A 26,450-nucleotide genomic window follows, 5' to 3' on the forward strand; every position below is an offset into this window, starting at 1 on the left:
ATCAATAATGGTTAGTCCGCAACGCTACTGACGGCGTGGCGGTACCGACCATGAATGCTATCCCTTTCGCTCTAGCCGCACGTAAGGTTGGTTCGAAGAGGATCGCACGCTATGTCTGTACCGCAGGCTACAATCGTTATGCATCTGGTTATAGTGTGCGTCTGCACACAGGCGCACGCCAGCGCCGCCGGCGTCGAAATGCGAGCAAGCAGATTTTTTGAAAGCGCTCTTAAAAGTCAGAGGGACACACACACACACACACACACACACACACACACACACACACACACACACACACACACACACACACACACACACTTTTTTTTTCCTTTAGGTGCGATTATTTTCGAAAATATTAATATTATCAACGCTAACGGTAACTGAGATTATCCGCGGACGGATAGACAGACATGGCGCAAGTTTCTAGTTGACTACGGAATCCTAAAAACGCTAAAAAAGTTGACGCAGAGACTGTGCCTGTGAGGAATAGGTACTTGACGTTCTTAGGTCGACCTTTGACATTTCCAAATACAAAGCAGTTAAAAATAACAGGGCAGGTATATACCGGGAATAATTGGAGCGCGGTAGGAGATAAGAAAATACGGTGATATTTAAGAGATTTGAATTCGGAGAAGGTGTATTTCAAATGGAATGAAATACGACCTTCGTGGACGATAATGTTAAGGTATCTATTAAAAAGGTAATAAAAATAATTTTCAATTTTCTAAGGTACAGTCAGCCAAAAAAGTGGTTTACCTCTTTTCGGCGTTGTGATTTTAAAAATAGAGTCGAAAAGTGGTAAACCACTTTCTTTGCTGACCGTACATTAGAAATAGTGATGTGCCATTCCCAGGAAAATTCCGTAAGTAGGAAATATTTCCCGTGAAGGGAAATATCCTTTCATAGAAAGTACTTCCAGCTTAGGGAATTTTCCTGGGAACAGAGCACATCACCTATTAGAACTAATTTTAAAAGGAACTAATTTCTAAATTCATCCGATTTTTTTTTTCAAAATGAATGTAGAGAAAATTGTCACAGGGCAACAGCTCTCTTATATTAATACATTTTTTTTCCTGTAAATAAGAGTAAATAAGTAAAAACAAACAAAAACAAGTACAGACACGAGGTAGAAGCAGCGATAAAGCTAGGATATATTCTCCACATCGATCTGAGGTTATGATAGGTATGTCCTAATTTTAGAACTGATAAGTGATATATGACCTAATTTCAATAGGGCGTGAAATACCAATCTGACTTTTCGATTTACTCCATAAATTGGCAAACTTACAATAGGAATCTTACGTAAAATACAGCACATAAAATACATATTATGTGATAATTTTAAACAAAAACACGCTCTACGTAGCCCAGAGGTCTATATTTCCTTATATCCGGACAGAAAATAGTTGGCTGTGAGCTTTAATCTCGCTTATAGCGACCCAAGGGGACCGTTTGGGCAGTTAGTCGTTATAAACGTTCCGCACGACCCTGGAAATGCAGCTATGCTACTAGTTTTACAAGTAGGTATTTCTATATTTTTTTGGGCTTTACAAAAATTGACGGTAGTATTTTTGTTCAAACATCTAGGTGAAAAATAGATTACAGGCAGCAATGCCTTGTACATAATCCATACTAATATTATAAATGGGAAAGTGTGTGTGTCTGTTTGTTTGTCCGTCTTTCACGGCAAAACGGAGCGACGAATTGTCGTGATTTTTTAAGTGGAGATACTTGAAGGGATGTAGTGACACTTTTTGTCGCTTTCTAACGCGACCGAAGCCGCCGGCAAAAGCTAGTACTCTATAGTTATCAGATCATACTTTCTTCGTCATCGAGACGTAGAACATTCTATTCGATCTGTGCAAGCCTGTGACCTTTCCGGTCATGGGATGATGGGTCGTCAAAAAGTACGAAAATACCTTTACATTATTCTTCACTACATGCGTTGTCGACGCTTGTTTCCCACCACGCCCTTTGCATGTATCCAATAGCGGTGGCTTTCAGTGACCGTTCGAAATGTAAAATCAGTAAGAGAAACAGTACTGGCCATTAACATTTTTTTTTTCATAAAATAGTTCAACTCATCTCACCAGCCACTGTTTCGTTGCATCATAGAAGTCGATCATGGTCTCTTCTTAAAAAAAAAAGGACTTGCAGGCGTAAATAGGCTACAGCGATGACCTCTACTATTCGGTCAACCAAACGCTTTTTAGCCAAAATGGGAAGTAGAAAATTTTTTTTTTTATGTTCTGCCTCACCTGCCACTGTCCCGTCGTAATGACCACCTCCTGGAAGTCAGCGCTCGAATCATCGTCTCTTCTCAAAAAACTTCACTTAACTTTTAAAACATCACAGACTATCACGCCTCAGTCATTGTACGTAAATGCACTTGGTTATGTTATTGTTTAGTGTCACGTTTGGGATTTCTGCTTAGTGTATGCAATTGGCCATGTTTGGTTTCTCTGTTGAGAAAAGGTCACGTTTTTAAAGATAATAGATTTTTAGATCCTTAATTGCCTATAAAAATAATAGTAAATGATTTAAAATAAATAAGTGCACAGTAAACAAATCAACTCTAAAAAAAGGTATTTAATCGAGCAATTCCCGTTTAAGTTTGTACATTTGGATCACGTCTCCGATTTTGATAAAAATTGGTAGGCTGATAGAGTCCATGATGCTGAGCAAGGTCTACTAGGTTTCCCAAAATGTCCCTTGTTGACTGTATGAAACTTTCCTTTTTTGTTACCGAAAATGTATAGAAATCTGGTAATAAAAAAGGAAGGTTTCATACAAACTACATAGGACATTTTGGGAAACCTAGTGGATCTTGCTCAGCATCGTGGACTCTATCAGATCAGCCTACGAATTTTTATCAAAATCGGAGACGTGATCCAAATGTACAAACTTAACGGAAATTGCTCAATCACAGAATATGTCCGTCTCTGTGATTGTATATAATAGTCAAAAGCGAAAGTGAATTGTATCTACTTATATGCATGTAAGTCGATTGCCCGAGTCCGAACCTATTGCCCTGTGGTTAGTGACAGATCTATGGCTATCTGTGGCTCGGATTTATTCGTCACAGGCGTTGGAAACTTTAAAATAACCTTGAGTGCGTAAAAGCCCTACATGGCCTGAAACATGACAACGATCTTTATTAAAATTCCTCTGTGCCGTAGTTTAGAAAGGTTTGTTTTATTAAACAATGCGCTGTGAGCTCAAAGAGATTGTTTTAACAGTGAGCGAACGTGAAATAATACTTTTATGACGTTAGGGCACGTGTATTCGCGCCCTTACAATACGTGTGTACCTAACATACAGATTTATAAATCAACTTAGAGTTTAATGATACGTACAGTCAGCCAAAAAAAGTGGACCTTATGTGTTTGTTTCTTGGCTGACTGTACCTAAAGTTTAGTGTTCGTAGATTATTTACAAAATTAGGCTATAGACAAATTAAACAATCATTATCCATACCATCATTAATTAAAACATTATAGTTGATTAAATCGTTATCATTACAGCTTTTCCTGTTCCCTTTAAAACACTGTCCCTATTGTAGGGGTCAAATCTTTTTTCGTTATCTTGTTTTTGATCCCCAAAAAATGTGATGTATATCGTTTGATTTATCCATACTAATATTATAAATGGGAAAGTGTGTGTGTCTGTTTGTTTGTCCGTCTTTCACGGCAAAACGGAGCGACGAATTGTCATAATTTTTTAATTGGAGATAGCTGAAGGGATACATTAGGGGAAGGTATAATAAATACCATCGAGACCGGAGAAAATCAATTTTGTCCCCTTAATTCTACGCAGATTGTAATTTTAATAACGTATAAACTTAACTTCAAGTACGTGGAGACTGGAGACCCATGTCCAATCACTAATTAGAAAGGAAAATCGGCCCAAGTATACCAAAGTCAAGAAGGTTCATCGCGAGAGCTCTCATTGTGTTCTCAGCCTAATAAAAAATCTTACGAGGACCACTAGGTACATAGCCAAAATGTACAGTGAGCTGCAAAATTGAATTGAGAAATTATGAATGAATTCATTGATGAATTCGCCATACACTTTTGCAGCTGATAGTATGTATATACGCTTACGATAATATCTTTTTACTAGCTATCTATCTCTGCTCTTTCGTATTGGCGCGACAGAGCCAGACTGCGTTTCTATCGGCGTCTACCGTCAATGATTGTCATTTCTGCTAGGCCGGCTGGCTACATGAATAATTGCTACCATTCCGGAAACTTCATTGCTAATGCTTAGAGGAATTCGGATTAAAACCTGCCGCTTTTTTCCGCTATTGCTATATGAGTTTTTTCGTTTGTTTTATTTTTTCGAAAAATCCTAATTGGAATTAATGGAGAAAACCATTTTATGAGGAAAGCCACCAGTGGCGATTCGTGAAAATTTTTGTTGGTAAATCCGGAGTGTTTTTTGCGATTTGTTTTCTATGGACTTCTACAGATACTGCACAATTTTAGGGAACCCGTTAGGAATCGAGTTGTATCGACGCTACGTCACTGAAAGCCACATATGTTCATAATGTAAGTTTTTATACTCGATGTTGTGTGATGTCAACTTGTCAAGTTGTCAACGATCGATCAGTTCATGTTGACGAAATAATTTCATCAATCATTTTGTTTACCAATCACACATCACACAGTAGGTAAACACAGTTTCCAATAAACTACTCTATGTAGGTTATTGCGTAGAATCTATTCATGGGCTACTAAGTATTTTGCCATGTTTTTCTACCTTTGGGACGGGTATTAATTGACATGACAACGATTTTAATTCCAAGTGTAGGCAATTACAACTAGAAAATTATTAAACATAAATAATAGCTATAATATACAAACAAACATAACGAAGTGAAGTTTAATAAATACGATTAAAACAACAAGACAATGCATTTTCCGCTACAGTTCACACCGCTAGTTTTATAACGTTTATTACCTTTATAACGGCTTCTGCTGCTTAATATTAAAAAGTCCTAAGCGCCCATAGTTTATATAGTCTATATGTCGTTTAAAAACTGTGTAACAGGACTGTTTGCTCAAAGTTAAAACGTCGTAAGTGCAAAACAGTTTGTATGGTATATATGTCGTTTAGTAGCTGAGTACACGATCGATTGCAGTGAGAAAACCGCATCGGATGTTCTCAGGGTGACGTGGACTGAACTTTTAAGGAAGTGTCTTCTACAATATATCATATCCTACACATATAATACAAGGATGTTTACTTTTCGTACAATATATCATACACATACATACATATACTACAGTAAAATTGTAATTATTGTAATAATTTTTAGAGAAAAAAAAATGTAGTTGTCAAACATTTTATCAATTTGGTAGGTTATAAAGTTGCTACATGTAACATCAAACGTTAAAAACTATGTGTAAACATAACACCATGAAATCTAAACAAACAGCCATGATACTACCTACATAAAGTAGCTATGCACGTCATTCACTATTAGGTGCATTTTCAGAAATTGGGACCCAAAATTAGTGACAGTTGTTAATAAAAATTAACTCGATGTCAGTTTTGTGACGACAATTAAGAATACAATTTGTCTAAAAACCAACTTTTTTTATTTTCTAAATGTAGATTATTGCTTATAGTTTATGTAATTAACACAAGCAATACTTTTATTGAAATGTTATGCTTAATTGTCGTCACAAAACTAACATCGAGTTTCACTAATTTTGGGTCCCAACTTTTGAAAATGCCCTTAGTCACCTACGAGGTAATTGTTGTTAACAACTTTTATTAATTTTGGGTCCCAATATTTGAAAATGCCCTTCTAAAGGTTGTTAAAAAAATTAAACTAGAAACAAAGCTGTGCTACAAAAATACTGCATATGTAATTCCAATAAAAATGGCTAATTTAGCTACAAAAGGAATAGCTTTCTTTGTTCCTTTTCGATTTCTCATGAATTATTTTCAACTTGGTTTCCCCTTGTGTCTTTGACCATTGTAACTTTTATCGTATCTATTTCGGAATATTTTTTGAAATCGATTAGAAAAGGGTAAAAAAGTATGATATAATTAATTTACGCCACCCAAACTGCGTTTTATTTATTGCTTTCCTTAATTGAAGGTTGTCTGGAAGAAATCGCTCTTTAGCGATAAGACCGCCTGTTGTTTACCTTTGTTCGTGTTGCTTCCTTGTTTTGTATTGTTGTATTTTATCAAGGTGTGCAATAAAGAGTATTGTATTGTATTGTATTGAAGGAGGAAAACGTGGAAAAGTTATTGTACGGATGAAATCTTACGGATATAATTTCCACTGGTATTTTCTTTAAAACGTAGAAAGAGTTACTAGTAGGATTAGTGAGACTTAAAATAATCACTGTTATTATTGCTTCTTTACGGAAACGCCTACATAAATAGCCGCTGAAAAGCGCATTTCCTTCCACTGCAGTATACTCATCCAAAAAAAAAAAACTGAAAACCCAGACAAGGGCCAGTTGCACCAACCACATTTAACATCACTCAGCATATATCTATGGAACCTGCCATAGAATATTAGGGAACAGTGACAGCCGGTTTCATGCAGCCGGCCCTGTGTCAAAATAGATCCAACTTTCACCAACGAGACACTGTAACACCAACCAAAATATAACGTTAACAGAATACCCCTAAAGTTGCAATAGAAAAAAATGCACTTCCGGCTCAAAAACAGTTACAACTAGGTTAGCTTCTCGATAATAGCTCTTAAAGAATCGACTTAAAGATTACAAACACGGACGTTGTGCACACAAACAAAAACAAAAGACATGCGTTCCAATTTCAAATCTCGATTAGTACGGAACACGGAAATACAAGTATTGATGAGAGTTAGTACGGTACACGGAAAGTACAGGACGTACGTAATTTTGCCGGGGTACGGGGTTCGGTACGGTAGTGCGGCGCGTGGGATCGATCGGTCCGGGGCGGGCGCGCAGCGGAGGTGCGCCGTGCGGCACGGTCGGTCGTGCACTAGCGCTGAACGGGAGAAATGAGCAAAGAATCGGAATGTGCAGATGGGGCATTAGTTATTGCGGTGTTGTTTGTTAATTTAATTTGCTTGATGCAAACGGTATAGTATTAAGGCGACGACTTTTTAAAAAATACGGTCTACAATTTCAGCCTGACGAAGCGCGAAAACGTAATTGTCATACCTATGAGTCGGAAGCTATTGCCCAAACTTTGTCAAGTTAGAAAAGAAAGTATAAAAGAGACACAGTTACAAGAGATTCTATGGCAAACTAATAACTTGGAATCAATAGCAGAAATGACGACCAAGACCATTTTGCCAAGAAATCGTGTGCCATGAGAAAAAACTTCACCAGTTTGCTAAATGTATCCATCTTGCAAGCCATTTCGTTCGCGTGGAAAATTCGTACGGTTTTTTTTCATGGAAGCTACTGCCATCTGCCCTGGAACGGCTAGAACCCACTGTATTCGGTTTGGCAATTCTTTGACTAAACGCGCCGCAGCGCTTGAAACGGTGCCCAATTGTTTATTTACACCGTGTCCAATAAGTCCGAATACTCACATTTTACCTCAGTTCTAAAGATATAGGGATCACAGGCCATCAAATTCTTATTTAAACTAAAGAGTATATTCCTCTTAATAAAATACAAGCACAAAGTACATGAAATTTCCGAAGTGTCTAAGAAAAACAAAGAGGTAAAGTGCCAACAAAATACTTGCTCGGCACGCAGGTGACGAGTTATTTTTTATAAGGAGAATCTGTATGTGATAAAACAGACGCCACGTGTCCAAAATAAACTATTATGGGTACCGAGGACAGATAACGTTCCGGGCAACTAGAAAAATGTGCCTAGGTTCCAGAGCTCACCATCGGCTCAGGTGTGGGATGCAGTATGTAAGCGAGGTAAACTACCTTCAGTACTTACAGATAAAAGCGTTAAAATCAACGTTTTTTTCTTTAAAACCAAGGTTTTGGAGAAAAAATGCCTTAAAGTTAAAAAGGATGCTTGGGAATGAGTATCATGTGTCCCAACAAGACGCACCTCCAGCACATTCGGCAAATGGTATTCTAGCGTAGTTTCAGACTAATTTGGCAGTTTTTTATCCGAAACATGAGTGGCCACCCAGGCCTCCAGGTTTAGGCGTATTAGACTATTTTGTATGGTCATACATGCTTTGAAGACTAAATTTTTATAAAATCATAAACCTAGATCATTTCAAAAAGGTTATCGAGAGTTTTTGGGATGAAATGTGAAGAAAACGGTGCGTGCCGCGTGTGATCCGTTTGAGAAGCGTTTGAGGCTGGTAAACAAGTTAATGCTGGAGTTATTCCAAAACATTTGTTGTGAATGTAGTAAATAAGAATGCCATTCATAAAATATAATAATAATGTAGTAACTATTTGTTCATTTTGTTTTATTGGCTATTTGTGCTGTATTCAAACTTATTGGACACGGTGTATAAACACCATGATTCGCTAGCAGCATAGGTTGGCACATTTGATGCCTTCAACCCAGAAAGGAAACTAGTTCTTCTAGTGTTTGTCCTGTCTGAAAACTATTAGTCTATAATAAACGCACCGCGGCGGTGCGACTGCGCCGAGCGTCTAATTGTTTATTTATAAACACCATGTATCAGCCGGTCAGCAAGGTGAAGGATCACACACATCACAGGTTGATTGGCTTATTGGATTACGGGCGTTAAGTAAATATCGTTAATATCTATAGAAGTTAAGTCTAACCTTTATCATGTACGCGAAGGCTGATAGCCCTGCGGAACTCCTAACGGCTACAGCGGGGAGCGGCGGCCATACATTGGAGCGAGACACAGTGATGGGACTTTTCATTCGCACGTATGGCTGCCGCTCACCGCTGTCGCGCTTAGACCAATGTCGTGGCTGAGCCGTAAGTGTAAGGTTTGAGTGGACGCTCGGAGCAAAGCGTTTGGCCGAGCGTGCAGCGAGGCGGGCGAGGGCGTCGACCCTATTCAGCGTCGACTCAGGACACTTGTATAAGCTTTAATAGTTTAACATGCACGCCGCACGCCCCGATGCACGCTCAATTGTCATTCGTTGATGATTTAGGTATCTTCTACTGATTAGATTGTCATCCTCCTCCCCGGTTCCCGGAAGAGGTGGGATTTATGACAAGACGCATCATCCTTGCGTTATCCCGGCATTTGCTACGGCTTATAAGAGCCTGGGGTCCGCTTTGACAACTAATCTCAAGATTTGGCTTTTTCAAACCGGATTGATGATAAGACTAGAGGATGAAAAATACAAAGTCGTAAAATAAAGAAAGTTAAGACAGTTTTCCTTCATGCAAAAAGAGCTGAATGCAATGAGGGTGATAAGTGATTAATGCGTTCTACTGGATTTGGTATTGGCAGTATTTTTCGTGACAAAAAAAACGGACTGAAAGAAAGGAAAAAGAAAGATTTGGATCAGTTTTGATAACAAAATAGAAACTCACTAGACAGTGTAATCCTATGATGGGACATACGATCATATCATATGCAATTGTGAAAACATACCGGTAACTCGCAGTTTCTTAAATAAAATTGTAGTGAGAGTCACAATTCATAATAACTTTGCTTTTAAAGAAAAAGTACCTATTAGTTCCTTCTAAAATAAACAAACCAAAACATACACTGATTGCCACGGAAAATTGGGGAGTGAAATGGCCATGGGTTATAATTATAATGGGTTTTGTATGTATGACGGCCACCCGCGGTCAAGGCTGTTGTATGACCTCCTATTGTGGGGTAAGACAAATGTGTAAACGGCTGTTTTCTTTTTCAGGGTTGGTAGTTGGTACAGTAAGCGGCAAAGGTGACTGGGATAACTAACTTCCTCTGCATACTTCTTCTTCTTGCTTGCAAATGTAAGCAATTTGCTAAGAAATATTTTTGAAGTAATTTACCACTCGGGGTTTGTTGTGGCAACTAATAAAAAGATTTGGCGTAGACACTAGGTACTTTTCCCAAAAGCGACCTTCTAAACTAGGCCCCTTTTTGAAATTGGTCCGGTTCCCTCACGATGTTTTCCTTCACTGAAAAGCGATGGGCAAATATCAAATGAGATTTCTCTCTGCACATCTACAGATTTTATGCAAAAACGACTTAATCGAAATTTCGAGAATTGATTGAAAAAGTTCCGTACAAACATATGAAATCGTTTTAGTTCTGAAATCGGAGCCTACACTGCGCTTGGTGAATAACTTCGGAAGTAAGTAGTTTGAGTTTTGAGAAATGTATATAAAGAGTCTTTATCTTAGCTCAGCTCCTTGTCATCGGCTTTGTAAAAAAGGTCGTAGGCAGGCACAAAAAATAACTTTGCCAAAACAAATACCAATTTCCAACTCGAAAAACCGTCAGTCAGATCGGATAAAAGACCGAACGAATCGTAAAATGCGAGTAAAACGAACCGAGATGGACAATAGATAATGGAGAGTGAAAGCTGACGTACTGACGTGAACGTACAGAATACGAGCTTTCAGGTCATGCGAATGGTATCAAATCGCTTTGTTGAGATTGCTTTTGTGCTGTATGGTGTTATTTAAAAATACAATGGTGTTGGTTTTGATATTTGACCGACTTTATAAACATGGAGTGCTTCATCCATGTGATCTTGTATATGCTCCATTTATTTATTTTATTGGTGATGCGTGAGAGCGAAATAGTAACACCCAGTAATTGTACAAACATGTTTAAGAGAGGCGTCTTTTCTTTACTTATACTCAACTAATCAACTATGTTTGGGCAGTGAATTGGCGAATCGAACCTAACGGGCCCTAAATATTTTCGCCGGAAGATATAGGTCTCACAGTTATTCAGGACTTCTACCGTTTGGTTTAATATTTTAAGAACTTTTGTTTGAGATTTAACAATTTTAATATTCTTGCGGTAGATGTCGCTACGGGTCCCATTGACCTAAGTGGTGGAAAACTTTGTTGGCTTGGTTGAAGTCTTGGTGGCTCAGTAGGCAGAGCGCTTGAGTATCCATCCAGAGGCCATGAGTTCGTCCACTTTTTAATTTATTCTAAGTCGGGGTGATATCGTTAAGCGAATTTCACCAAAATTTTTACAGATATACTAGGTACTTACCTATATGTAAATATGTATGTAACACAGCTTAACCCCCTCAAAGGTACACAGGCAATAAATCAGGTTCGACATTTCCCCGAACAACTTATTTCCTGCACCGTTTCTCGGAAGTTTCCTCGCTGACGTAACGAATGTGGAACAATACCTCGAACCAGGTCAAGGGGTTGTTTGCACAAAAATCTTAATACGGTTACGATCAAACACGTATTTGCGTATTGCAAACAAGTCGAATTAAAATATACTCTCTTCGGGTAACGGTGGATCATCTCAGGAATTTAACATGGTATTTAAACATGCATCCGGATAGGTTTAGCCACCAAGTGGATGCCGGTAGGGTCGTTGATGGAGCAGGCCAAAACGGAGTTAGCGGGACCATCTGGACATCACAATAGTTGTTCAGGACATCTAACTGGGAGTCGTGAAAATCAAGAGGAAAGAAGGCCCAGCAGTGGGACACTCGAATAGGCTAGGGATCTTCTTCTTCGTCGAAACCTCATGACTGAGGGTCGTGACCACCATAAGTCGCTGTACGTTGCAGTGCTCTCCACTCAGGCCGATCTTTTGCCTTCCTAAAGGATCCCTGGAGCCCAACGCATGTGACCTTCTTTATTGTGTTGAACCAGCGCGTGGGTAATCCGGCTCTTTTACGATGGCCCTCCACTGGTCCGACGATCAACGCCTTCTCAAGGCTGTCAGGATCTCGTCTGGCCAAATGGCCAAAGAAACCTATAATTCTCTCCCGGCAGATAGCAGAGAGGCGAGTCTTGACAGCAGAGAGATAAAAAGAGATAGAAAGTTGTAGGTTAAATGTTTAAAACCTTGGTAATGCTAAATCAAGCAGAAAAAAATGCTTTCGAAAAATATTCGAAAAGGTTACTAAACATTCGGTTATAATTATACACGGACAAAAAAGGTTAATTACATTTATTAGGGCTCAGCCTATAAAAATATCGTTTATATGGGGTTATGTCGTTTCAAATTTCGAAGCCATGTCCGTTTGCATATGTCGTAGTGACTCATTTCCTCCCCGGGAGTAATGCTCTCTCTTACGATACCGCTTATGTGACGTTATGACTCACACACGGTAAAAATATAATTCTTGATGGCGTTATAAAAAGGAGGAGGATTACGTATTCTGTACACATTTTGGCGCAATCCCGTGCGGCGTGCACACTTTACTTTGGCATACTTCTAATTTCACTTCCCAATGATCATATCGCAATAGTGTCACTTCCCAAATGAACGTTTAGTAAATTTACACTTGGCAAGTAGGGATCCGTACCGTGGGGGGAGCAGGAATGTGTGGGGGGGGGGAGGGGAGCAGGAATTGCTATTGTAACTTGTAAGATCAGTAGTTAACATTTAGTACGTAAATGGACGGACGTATAATGTGTTACTTGGTTATAGATTTTACGTATCTACTATTTAAACTACTATTTAAACTAGGTTGTAAAAACTCGTAAAAATCGGCACTAAAAGTCCGCATTATAGCCTGCAGACGCATTCAAATATAAATATGGATTCAAAAGAGTGCCATGATTTAGTGGTCTGACGTCGGTGGCGGACATGACGCCACAATGCATTTAAGGAGTCGTTCATCACCAATTAGAATCCTAGGCCACTCTCTAGAACCCTGTCTCATTAACACCGTGCTTTATTTGGCATAGAAGTCACTTTGACGTTTACTGTGACAAAGTTTTACAGTGGCTTAGGTTTGAAAGTGGTTGACTGCACTCCAGAAAAAAAAATCAGTATCGGATTGGAAGGCCTCGCGGGTTGGAGACTTCTGGCAGGCAAGCATGGTCGCGCGATAAAGGATATAACAATCAGATCAAAAAACATCTAGATAATTGAAATCATCAAAATGTTATCTGCCACGATAAGTCGATTGGAAATCAGCTAAGGTATCTTTTGATGAGAAATCAAATCAGTTGAGGGCAAGCATTAGGGAGGCGAAATCTGATCTGAAGGATCACAAGCGTCCGACATTTTTAACAATAATGCTATTATAAGACACTTTGTTTTCGAGTACCCCGGCGTTGTGAGCGAGCGTGTAGGAAAAAACCCCTCTTTCATATATCTCGTAGTCGTACTTCTTATTCTAAAAACGGTTTCATTAGGAGAGCATGCAGGCTTTATGATGAAAAATTCCAAGAGTTAGACATTTTTCACGAAACACTTGGTAGCTTCAAACGATTATCTTTACAATGTATTCAACAAGCACCCTATTTGTAATATATAGATATTTTCACTTGTATTACTTAGCGATGTATACCGATACCACTCAAACACCAGTAAACAATATATTGAATGTTATAACACTTTTAACTGATAATGTTTAGGTTAAGATAGTTAAATTAAGGAAACTGTAAGTCTACAATATTAGTAATTTACACTGTAATAATTGTCATAATATGAGACTGTTTGTTTCTTAAGAAATAAAATAAAATAAAATAAATAAAATAAGCCATAGAAAAAAATTAAACGAAGAAACTAACAAGGGTTGAAGCGAGGATAAATACTATAATTTACGAACAATCAGACATACACATACTTTCTCATTTATAATATTAGTATGGATTTGTGAGTTTGACAATTTAAAATATAAATATCCACGCAGTATAGAGAAAGTAAATGGCAAGTAACCATACATGCATATTCCACAATAAGAAACCGTAATAAATGTGGAGTTTGGCAAGACGCGATGAATTTAATGTTCATATAATTTGGCAAGTTGACAGTGCAGTGTTCTCTGCTGCGTACATGATATTTATTACGAAAATATAACACAATGTGCACCTACTTTCACCAATTCGTTCAAAATGTTTGAATGAAATAGACAAAAGATTCAATTTTGTTTTGCCTCCAAATATTTTGACTTCGGCGCTTTGCATACTTTACAGAATTCAGTGGAAGGTGTGTAGTTTTACCAAATACTATATAAACTCACGAGTTATAATACGTGCAGCTTGGTGCCAAAGTTGGCAACACGCGATACTAGCGCCTCTAGCGGCATGAGTTGATCAAAATAGTTTAGTTCATACAGTTTAAAATTTAAAAAAGTCACATACTTTTATTTCTTTGTTTTATTCCGTCCATAAATGTTAAAGTACATCAAGTAATCGCATTTTGTGTTGTTTTACGTACTGCGCCTATACTGACAAACTACTTTGAAGAACTCGTACCGCTAGATGGCGCTGCTAAAATCGTTGCCGCTTCATTGTATGGGAAACGTCACAAGCTGCACGTATTAACTCTAAGAGTTTATATAGTATTTGGTTTTACTCCCAATGACAGATGGTGAATGATCTCATGATGCCTGCTAAAAAAATCGAAGTATCTCTTCAATCAAACATTATATGAACTACAGTACACTGCACAAATATAACTTATGTAGATAACGTTTTCGTAATATTTTTGTACATTTCCTTTTAAAAAGCGAAGAGAATTTGCCAACAACAAATAGGTAAATCTCAGCATGTAAGTATGTCTTGTTATTGTCATGGTTTGTCGAATTTTATGTTATAAGTACACTCTTCCAGGATTGTAATTTGACGCCGTTTGCGTATATATTTGTCGTCTGACCTTCAACCTTGAGGATAATCGTGACAAACACGCGACATTCGGACAATGTTTCGAGTTAACAAATGACGGTGCGTGATTTCGTTACCTAATAATTTATGGTATAACTTTCACTGAGGTAATTGCTAGTCCTATTTTTTGCTGTTAAATCATTTTGAAGTGGCGTTAGGGCGTTACATTTTCACCTAACAAGTAAAATATACATAATGCGGAAGCCCGTAATTTTAAGATACGACGCGTACGTCAGCAATTCCCGTCAACTTTGTACAAAAATTAAGGGAAAAGTTAAATTTGTTTTTATTAATTCCTATTTTGTTACCAAGATTTTGTTGATGAATTGAGATTTTATTAAGTTTTATTTCGTCATTAAGGTTCTCTAGTATCTATATTTTCTTAATTATAACAATTATCCTGTATATATCTTACGAAAGTCGAATTATATTACTAAATGTTGGTAACAAAATAGGATCAATTAAAATTTGCTGACGTGGCATTGTACAAAGTTGACGGGAATTGCTGACGTCGGTTCCTCACTTTGCGACTTTCATCATCATCATCATCATATCAGTCTTTTATTGCCCACTACTGAACATAGGCATCTCTTATAGAACGCCACTTGTCCCCTCATCCAGTTGTGACCCGCTATTTTCGGATGTCGTCCACCCAACGAGCCAACGGACGCCTAGCGTTTTTTTATTATTGTTATTGTAAATCTGGTAGACTAGCGGTAAGTGCGTGCGACTTTCGTTCCGAAGGGCTCGGGTTCGAACCCCGGCTCACACCAATGAGTTTTTCGGAACTTATGTGCGAAATGTCATTTGATATTTGCCAGTCGCTTTTCGGTGAAAACATAGTGAGGAAACCGGACTAATTCCAATAAGGTCTAGTTACCCTTCGGGTTGGAAGGTCAGATGGCAGTCGCTTTCATAAAACTAGAGCCTACGTCAAATCTTGGGATTAGTTGTCAAAGCGGACCCCAGGCTCCTATGAGCCGTGGAAAATGCCGGGATAACGCAAGGAGGATGTGATGATATTATGTATTATAAATAGGCTTACTCTTGGCCACATTTAACATTTTGCAACTCGTAACCATTGACATCTTGGGACCTGCGCCGCAGCTGACGCTATAGGTTCGGTTTTTTTTTTGTATTATTTTTGTACTTTATTTTTATATTCTCGCTGTAAAAAACTATACTGGATACTAAAAAGAAGGTATGCAGGTGTACAAATACCTAATCTACCCGTTTCGTACTGTATTTGGACTAAATGTAGGTCCGCGGGCATTTGGCAGAGATAAGCAAGCTATAACACCTACGCTATAACCTAGAACCTACTTTTCCGATATTATTTTTGTATCAGACTGAGAGATACATACATATGATGTGGAATTGTGGATGTACTGTAAAATAAACAATAACAAAATAAAATCGAACATAATTCACTAAACATATAAATGAAATATTATCGAAGTGTATATAATAACGAACACAATAATTGCCGAATCCGATACAGCATAATTAACTCAATCAGCTGACGGTTGAACGGTCGAGAGGCGCATTCGGACTTTGAAAATCGAACCTCGTTTCATATTGATTTGACGTTCTTCTAGTGCGTCTCGTTTTTACTTGAGGAGTGTCTTTTCAAAGGGGCTTATACTTGTACTCGTATAACATGCCCACAAGTTATAAACACCAAGGATTTTGACATTTAATTCTTGATTTATTGAGACCAAAATAGCTTAACCTCTAGCCGCGCAGCGACTTATTATTATTTGATTTCATTTTTTACCTACTGGCATATGGCATATACGTCTGAGGGCCAAGGCGTAATATTTGCAAATTGTCCTCTCAAAAAACGTAGAATCTAAGTTGGTGAGTGAATACATAACATTACATTCTTAATTTCAGATACTGTCCTGAAGTCACATCATATAATTAGACATCGTGCAAACGTTAATGCAAATATTCGTCATCCATTGACTTCATCACACCAATTTTCGAGTTTTTGGACCCCCTCGCCGTGTCACTTTCTTTTTCATGAGAAATAGCACTATATTAGCACTCCAATATGAAACACGTCTCACTTTGTATGACCCCCATCTCCTGATACCGTGATGGAATAAATGGATGACACTGAATATTAAACTCAAATCATGATGCGATTTTTCAACGCTCAAATGTGGCTCGAGTATTTCGGTAGGCAAGAGAGAGCCGGAATTAGGGCAATATCGATTTTTGCTGCTGCTGTACACTTTTGTTGACCGCACCATAAGTGCATTAGAGGGTGTGTATTTAGCAAGCATTTAGCAACATAACACAGCAAAAAGGAGTGTAGAAGTTTCTAATGGGTTGGCAACGCGCACGTGACACTTCTTGAGTTGCAGGCGTCCATAGGTTACGATGACCGCTTTCTATCAGGCGGACCGTATGCTTGTTTGCCACCGACGTACTATAAAAAATGATAATAAAGATCTGTTCGGGTATATATGGCGCTTTGGCCGACACAATGTATTTAACGCTGACTGTACTTAGCAAACTATTAACAAATAAATTGTTCGTTGCATACATTGATGTTGATGAACAATCAAATCGTTTTCAATGACGTAATAAGTACAATTTAACGTAGCCACTATGAATGCATATCATATAAGTAGAGTCAAAGACATATGTAACTTCGTATAGACGGATAAAGTCTAAGAAAAAAAAACGTACCTCAAAGCCCTAGTCCTTCATTTCATTTCATAACAATATGGGCCAAATTGTCAAAACTGAGGTTCAAAAGTTTTAAGCTTGTTCCGAGAGATGGCAGTCTATGCACTGTGATTTTTTTTTATACTACGTCGGTGGCAAACAAGCATACGGCCCGCCTGATGTAAAGCGGTCACCGTAACCTATGGACGCCTGCAACTGAAACAGTGTCACATGCGCGTTGCCACCCTATTAGAAACTTGTAAATTCCCTTTTGCACATTTAATTACACATTTAATTTTTACTTTGACAGTAACTCTTTATAATACTCTTTGATAGAGTTCAACTTCAATCATCTAAAATTAGGTTTGTCACCTAGCCGAGCCGAATGTTTACATGGTGTCGATTGCAGGTAACTTCTTAAAATAGCTCATACACAAGAATTGTAAGCGATTTGGCGAACTGGAGGTCGTTGACCTAAATACAGGGCTGCCACCTGCCACCTACTCTGGGTCACTGTGCTGAACTGCATATTTCAGTAGCTTGAAAAATACCAAGCGTGGCATGCAAATCAACGTTCAGTGTAATAGGGTCGCAACTACATAAAAAAAAGGCATTCTGTTTAGTCCGTCAGTTAGATCGTCCAAAAATACTGAACACATATTTTTCGCTTTTTCTAATTAATGAAAAAATACAAAGATATAGAGCATCAAAGTTCCGGAGTGGGGGCTTGTGACGTCACTTCTAAGTAAAAATTGTACCTATACTTCGTTTCTTTTAAGATTAGAATTATCTGTCAAACGGGTAAACAAAGAAGCAGTGGTCGTAGACCTTCCTTCTTCGATTTCGGCCGATACCACTGATTTCTTGGAACTTATGTACATAGTATTATAAGTTATAAGTTCCAAGAAATCAGTGGTATCAGCCGAAATCGAAGAAGGAAGGTCTACGACCACTGCTTCTTTGTTTACCCGTTTGACAGATAATTCTAATCTTAAATGAAACGAAATTTATAGGCGTGACGTCACGCGGAACTTCAACGCACTGTACAGTCAAGTGCAAAAATACGTATCGATTTTATCCGCTCAAAAATATGTACCGAGATCTTATTCCGCCGACATAAAGTGCTATGGGACATATTTTTGATAAGTTGTACGCACCCATATTTTTACACTTGACTGTATCGACGCCATTTTTCGTTTACGAGAAAAAAGAAAAAAATACGTGTCTAAAATTGTTTGATAATCTAATTCTAACTGATAGACTAATTAGTTATTTTAGTCGTCTCGCCTATTAGGGCATTTTCAGAATTTGGGACCCCCCTACCCCTTAGCGTAAGTTCTTAACAAAAATACCGCGGTTTTCCGCTACGGTGGGATTTCATACGAAGATGTGCCTTATTCATCAGCTCATATAGAGATGGATTTTATACTTCTTACATACAATAGGTATAAGGTACACGGTAGTTAACGGGTCAAAAATATCACCTCATGAAACATTTCCTAACGAAACTTTACCCCCAAATAAAAACACAAGAAATGCATTTTGGCGTAACTGGAGATCGTTGACCTAAAATATAGGGTTGCCACCTGCTCCGGGTCACTGTGTTAAACCTGTTCATGTGTTGTGTATAGTTTCCAATACGAAGCGTTTAAAGTCAAAGTTGTTTAGGGGCCATCCACATATTACGTCACACCAAATTTCAAGTTTTTGGAAGCCTCACGCTTTTTTGTATCCCTTTAACACGGATTGTCACATTTAGTATGACCCCCCCCCCCCCATGTCGTTCAATTATTCACTTAGTTGTCTTTAATTAAAATTACAATAACAAAATTATACATATCTGAAACACTAACGAAACATATTGCACAAATAATGCATCTTTCTATTTTATTTTAATATTTTTCCGTACTTTTCGTACCTAGTCGCCCTGTTTTAGTGACATCGCTAGCGTCAAGGTCATTGGGTGTTGTTAGCGTCTTAACTTTGATATACATTTTTAAAATTCAACGCCATATTGTTAAGATCCATATCAAACACAGACGAAGGGTTATAAAGAAAATGTACACAAATGCAACCGATTTGGCGTAACTGAAGGTCGTTGACCTAAATACAGGGCTGCCCCCTGCTCTGGGTCACTCTGTTTAACTGCAGTCAATGCGAATAACAAGCTAATTGGAATAAATACTCGTATCGCTTAGGTTTCACGTGGTTTGTTTCACGTAGCATGCAAGTCTACGTTCAGTGTAACGGACTAACCGTGTAGGTTGTTCACCTGGATATAGGGTTGGCACCAGTGGCGGCTGGTGAAAATTTCTGCTAGGCAACACCAAAGCAAAAAGAAACCTAGCTTAACATTCGGTACTTTAATCTCTAATCAGTTTTAGGTAAGCCGGTTCTAGAGAAGTTAAGGTTTAATCTAGTAATCAGTTTTAGGTAAGCCGGTGGGGTGGGAATCGGCTTGTATGGACCAGCCTGCTGGTTGGCACCGACTTCTTGAATGAAACAATAAAATACATTGATGATATCTGCTCTAGGTCAGTTTTGACATGCAGTAAATGCAAAAAAAAAAGAGTGCATGGAGACCCTCCGCGCGGAAGAAGTGAAACTTCGTAACATAACCTGAAAAACGTTTTGTCAAATGACCGTCACGTTTTTACGTTTAGTTACATCCATCTTAATAATTAATCCATCCATCATAATTTCCCTGTTTTAGTTTGTAAGTTATTTTTTCTGCCTGAGATACAGGATCTCCCTAGTTCAGGCACGGACATGGTGAAGCCTTTTTTGTGTTAATATAGTTTATGCCCTGTTTATAACTGCTATTTTTGGTACATGAATAAATGATTTTTATTTTTATTTTTTATTTATCTTTTTGCAGTTTTAAATATTGCTACATTGCTATTTGCTCAAATGACTGAAATACAAACATAAACTCATTTTGCACTCGATCTAAATATAAAATAAACATTCCAACCAACCATTCCTTTACTAGCTTTTGCCCGCGGCTTCGCTCGCGTTAGAAAGAGACAAAAAGTAGCCTATGTCACTCTCCATCCCTTCAACTATCTCCACTTAAAAAATCACGTCAATTCGTCGCTCCGTTTTGCCGTGAAAGACGGACAAACAAACAGATACACACCTTTTGAAATGTAAATGCGAACAGATAGGTTCTCTCTATTTTTCATATTTATTAAGTAATTCGATTATTATTATTTGGAAACATACATCGGGAAATTTTTGTAATTTTTCTGCGTCTTGCACAACCCTAAATGGAAATGACCCATTTCAGTCGCTCTCGATGTCTGCATGCACATGGCCTCTGTAGCTGCAAGCGAATCACTTTTCAGCCTACTCCAATAGGTTTCGCCATTTTTAGTAGACTTTTCTTTTCATATAAAAAATGTAAAGACGGTCAGGCAAATGTTGTCACTGTTAGATTGATTAATAAAAAAAACCGGTCAAGTGCGAGTCGGACTCGCTCACCGAGGGTTCTGTACAAACTTTCAATAGTGGAATCATCAAAATGTTATTCATATAACTCTATAGACTTGACTAAATCCCCAAATATTCAATTTCCCACATAACAAGTAATATTAAATAATTTTATTGTTAGACAACGTCCAATTAAAATCAAGATCATTCGACTTCAATAGTTTACGACATGTCGCTAGGACGCCCCTAAACCGACCTCATTATATCAGGAAAAACGCGATGTAGGAAATGAGCGTTCAACGTACAGCGACATATCTATCGGCAAATTGAGTAAACTAATGCGCGCGAGCTAGTATGGAAGATGATTTTTATGGGATAATTGTTTCTTGCGTGAACCGATTTTAACCATTTTGCCTCTATTTGAAAGCAGGTAATTTCATTGTTATCTTGTTTAAAAAAAACAGGTACAATAAATACTCCCAAGGGTGTTGAAATTGAAAATGTAAATATGAAAGGTTTTTTATAAAAAAAAAGTTTTCAAGACACGTGTACGATTTCATTTTTCCTATAATATTCATTATAATAGCCATGTTTAGTGAAAATTTCATAAATTTATGTTGGTAAACTTCGGAGATAAGGGACGTTATTTTTTTACATTTTCCTTCAAAGACATTTTTTTTCCACAACCAAAAAATTATAAAAAATAGTTTTGATATGTACAGTTTCAGCTCTTTCTAAGGATACCCCACTTAACCTAGTTACTTGAAATATACAGTTTGCCTTCCTTTCATTTTGGCCATTTTCTGTAATTAATATTAATAAATAAAAAAAAAATATTCTGAATTTGTAGAGGTTAACGATGTTCATAAGTATTCTAAATTTTAAAGCTATAGCATAAGTAGTTACTCAAGATATTTAATAATAATGTGACAGACATACGGACAGAGTGGCGCCATAAGGGTTACTTTTGTACCTTTTTGGTACAGAACCCTAAAAAGACGCGATGATAGCCACCAAATTGTGAAATTAGTCAAAATGAAGTTACTTTGATGGCAAACAGCGAATATCAAGCAACACGAGCATGAGGAGAGGTATTTGACGGTTTTCTATTGCCTCTGCCACACTATGCTCTTCGCGCTGCCCCTCATGCTGCTTCTCGCGCTCCCGCGATGTTGCCCTCTCCGGCCACACACTGCCCTACTCGCACGATTATCGCACTAGGTAGTTGCCAGCCCTTTGACTCGCGCCAAAAAACCGACAAAATAAGGAGCGTTGGGCATGACGAGTAGCGCGGCCGCACTATGCCTCTCCCTACTTCCCTTACTAGCAGTCGCTACTTCCCACGTCGCTCGTCGAGTGCTTGGCAGAGGTATATGATGCCGTGTTTGTGTTCCGTGCTGTTTGCCACATTTCGTGTTCGTGCCAAACTCCAAGCGTTTGGAGGGTCAATGATCATAAGCCTAAGCACTATGATAATAAGTCTAGCACTTACCTAGGTCCCGGCTGCGTGGCTTCCACCCCGTCGTCCGCGTCAAAGAAATCGTCTTCGCCTTCTGATGACGAGTAGGACGTGTCTGGCACTAGTAGCGACATGGCTTGCCCTGTTTCAGACATTATGTTCAATCCAAAATTGCATGGAGAATATACATAAATTTGGTAACAAATGCGCAGGGGAGCCTGGTGTCCGCTTTTGACAACTAATCCTAAGATTTGGCTTAGACACCAGTTTTACGAAAGCGACTGCCACCTGACCTTCCAACCCGAAGGATAGGTATCTAAATAACTACTAGGCCTTATTGGGATTAGTCCGGTTTCCACACGATATTTCCCTTATTTGCCAAGAGTGGCACTGAATCTTTAGTAGTTTCTAGTGCCTACCCCTTTATGGGATACAGGCGTGATTGTATGTATGTATGTATGTATTTCCCTTCACTGAAAAGCGACTGGCAAATATCAAGTGACATTTCGCACATACGTTTCGAAAACTCATCGGTACGTGCCGGATTGAAAGTAGCACGCTCCGCTATTTGTTTTTATTTGAATAATAATATAATATTCACTTACTCGTCGCGTCGATGGCTTCTAATGGCAGTGAGTGTGTAGAAGTAGACAGCTCTCGGCATTCGGAGCCCAGCTCCACGTGCGGAGAGACATCTGATGACCCTGGATGTGGAAACCAAATATAAGAGAACTTATCTATAATTAAAAGAAAGTATATGAACAAAGAGTGGAAGGGTCAGTTGCAAGTGGAAGAACTTTTCTTGTTCAAATCGGGGAAATATTGCAAAAAGGCCAGGTCAGAAGTACTCGAAACCGACGAGCGTGTATGAGAAACGTTATGAAACTGTGTGAAGCGAAAGTGGTTTGTCAGGGTCGTAGTAAATGGAAATCCGTGATCTCTGCCTACCCCTCTGGGAAACAGGCGTGATTGTATGTATGTATCTATAATTAAAACATGTAAGGAGAACTACTCTTTAGGAGAAATTCACTTTTGGGACGTGAAAAATCGGATTAGCACTGGATGGATGAAATGGCTACAACGGGAACTATTTTAGATGTCCGGATGCCACTTCGTTTGAAGGGAGAACATTATATAACAATCATAAGATCTGTCGTCATGTAGATTGTTGGGCCCTAAAGGTGGAAAAAAAGAGGTTGCATGTAGCAGAGATGAGAATGTTAAGGTCGGTGCGTAACAAGATAATAAGAAATTATTATATATACACCGTGTTTCACTTAACACTAAAAACCTGAAAACAGTTTGTTCAGAATCGAGAGTAGAATCGATTGAGCTATATCTTGATGGGGGTAATATTTTTATTTAAATTAGTATTATTAGTTATTTTTTACGTGCCCATTCTATTGTACTCGTAATACAACATTGTGTATATCGCATTGCTAGAGGTTGTTTACCTTTTTTCTGTATTTAGGGGTATTAATACTGGCCGGTTACTTGGACGATTATTTTTTCCGCTACTAGTTTGACGTTGTTTGTCAGTTTAATCTTAATGTTTATCATAAGTCATAACAAATTGAACTCGTACCTAATTACAACCTTGTCATTTTGAATATTGAATTTATTTGCTTACTGCGATTACCTGTCCAATTTGAAGTTTACTGTGACAAAGCTTTAAAGTGTTTTACAGTGACATCTTAGCTGTCTATTGGTAAACCTTATGTCGTTGCAGTAACGTACACAAATAAATAGTCTTATGGTTTATGATGGTAGTTAGCAATTATTTTATTGAGTGTAGAGCTAAAAGTCAAGTAGAGCTGTACAGAAAATTAAAAATTCAATTTAAAAAAAAGTAACGATCAGATTAAAAGATGAATACTCTAGATGAGTTTAAAAAAATAAAAATCAGTTGGGGTGTCTGAGGTTTTGAGTGATACCGGAAACACCGTGTATATATATATTAGGAAGCCCGAAAGTTGCACCCATAACAGAAAAAATAACGGCGAAGCGCTTATTTTATTTATTTATTATATCTAGACATTCATTTTTGGCTTACAGCGGACCAAAAGCCAAAACATGGACACACCCCTCCTCCTTGCGTTATCCCGGCATTTGCCGCGGCTCATGGGAGCCTGGGGTCCGCTTTGACAACTAATCCCAAGATTTGGCGTAGGCACTAGTTTTACGAAAGCGACTGCCATCTGACCTTCCAACCCGGAGGGTAACCAGGCCTTATTGGGATTAGTCCGGTTTCCTCACGATGTTTTCCTTCACCGAAAAGCGACTGGCAAATATCAAATGACACTTCGCACATAAGTTCCGAAAAACTCATTGGTACGAGCCGGGGTTCGAACCCGCGACTTCCGGATCGAAAGTCGCACGCTCTTACCGCTAGGCCACCAGCGCTTCACGCATGGACAGACAAAATATAAAAAGAAAATTACAATTAAACAACGAAAAAAAATAATCAAAATAAAATAATTGCTTAGCGTGGTACGGTCATGTGATGTGGAGGGCATGTTACGAGATAAGTTGGAGAGAAAGCCGAAGACAAGGTGTGATCTCAGTGTGTGAGAGATAAAAAAAAATATTTTTATTGTCATAACTACCAGAACATTTTAAGCGGGTTACTCACGCCAGTATGCGTCGCGCTCTCGACATGTAAACGCGGGGTCGCTACACTTGAGAAAGGTCCTCGAAAATTGGATCGAAACATGTCGAACGCTATATCGACTTAATACGTGAGTAACCCTCTTAAAAGTGAGTAACTTGCTTTTTAAATATGTATGAGTCTCACGGGAGTTTTATATGTAGTTAAAACTACCGAACAAAAACACATGAGAAAAAATTACAAAAAAAAAGATGAAATTAAACAATTTAGCAAAAAATAAGAAATAAAAATAATAAAAAACCTATTAGATTAGATTGGATTAGATTTCTTTATTTCATGATAAAAATTACACTATAAATTTGCTACATGTCAAAATTATGTTTATCTTGTAATATGAGATGATATGAATGGCATGCAAGTAAATGATGTGATGACGTCCGGTGGAGAGGTATCTATGGAAGAGAAAGAGCTAGTAAACTATGAGCTATCGGCTATAAAAACGAACAAAAGATAATCACTAACGTGTAAATATGTAAAAGAGACACGGCGATGTTTATACTTACTCGCCCAGCGGTGAGCTGTCAATATCGCCGTGTCTCTTTTATTTGCACGGGATTGCTTATATTTTGTTTGTTTTTATAGCCGATAGCTTAATACTAGCTCGCGGTGGGACCAGTGCCTAATCTTGGCCTGTATGACTTGGCTCGGAGCGTTTTTTATTTAGTGTAATGCCTGAGTCGCTCGGAACGTTCGGTTTGGCGGGGCGTGCGGCCACACCCCGGAAAGTGGCGATCAACCTACGCACACAGTCTAAGCTCGTATAGGTGAAAGAATACCGTGCTTGTATGAGTGAGATGTGACTGTCCGCGTTTTTGACAGGCGGTAACCGAGAGGGGGTGGGCGGCACTTTCAGCGGGGAGCGGGAGTGCAAGTGGCCATACGATAGTATTACTCTTTATTATACTGTGGTGCGGCGGGGCGGTGTGTTCCTTGTGCCCGCTATGTAGCATGTACTCAGGACACTTGCATGATCTTCAATTGTTTGAAGATGAAACATATGAGCTTGCACTCAGGCCGCACCCTTAGGTTTAGGCAGGCCTGCGGGTAAGGGACAAATATGCAGTGTAGTAATGTATGTTACCTTGTTTGATATGTGTTTGTGAGGTACTTGTTGGTCCTTGGTAGACACCGTTTACGGGATTTACTGTATTCTGAAAGAAAATAAAAGGCGTTACAAAGCGAACTTAATAGAATTACTACATAAAATATATTTGGTAAATGGGTAGATCAAAACTTTCATGTTGTTTAGGTACTTAGTCTATTCTGACAGCCAAATGAAAATCATCCTCCTTGTGGTATCCCGGTATTTGCAACGGCTCATGGGATCCTGGGCTCCTCTTTGAGAAGTAATCCCAAGATTTGGCAAAGGCACTAGGTTTTGAATGTGATATTTGAAAATGATCCACACTATTGTAATATTATAAATGGGAAAGTGTGCGTGTCTGTTTGTTTGTCCGTCTTTCACGGTAAAACGGAGCGACAGATTGTCGTGATTTTTTTAGTGGAGATAGTTGAAGGGATGGAG

General features: G+C 38.4%; 1 protein-coding gene across 1 annotated transcript in view; it reads right to left on the reverse strand.

Moving 5' to 3' along the window:
- Positions 1 to 26,450, reverse strand: part of LOC125234813 (oxysterol-binding protein-related protein 9) — a 171,547-nt gene that overhangs the window by 83,730 nt on the left and 61,367 nt on the right. Inside the window, exons 6-8 of the mRNA XM_048141219.1 lie at positions 26,007 to 26,076; positions 22,863 to 22,961; positions 22,291 to 22,399 (exon numbers count right to left, since the gene is read on the reverse strand). Coding sequence (XP_047997176.1) covers positions 22,291 to 22,399; positions 22,863 to 22,961; positions 26,007 to 26,076 — 278 coding nt within the window. The remainder of the gene's footprint in view (positions 1 to 22,290; positions 22,400 to 22,862; positions 22,962 to 26,006; positions 26,077 to 26,450) is intronic.

The sequence above is a fragment of the Leguminivora glycinivorella genome, chromosome 16 (genome assembly GCF_023078275.1).
Source record: "Leguminivora glycinivorella isolate SPB_JAAS2020 chromosome 16, LegGlyc_1.1, whole genome shotgun sequence".
Classification (NCBI taxonomy): Eukaryota; Metazoa; Arthropoda; class Insecta; order Lepidoptera; family Tortricidae; genus Leguminivora; species Leguminivora glycinivorella.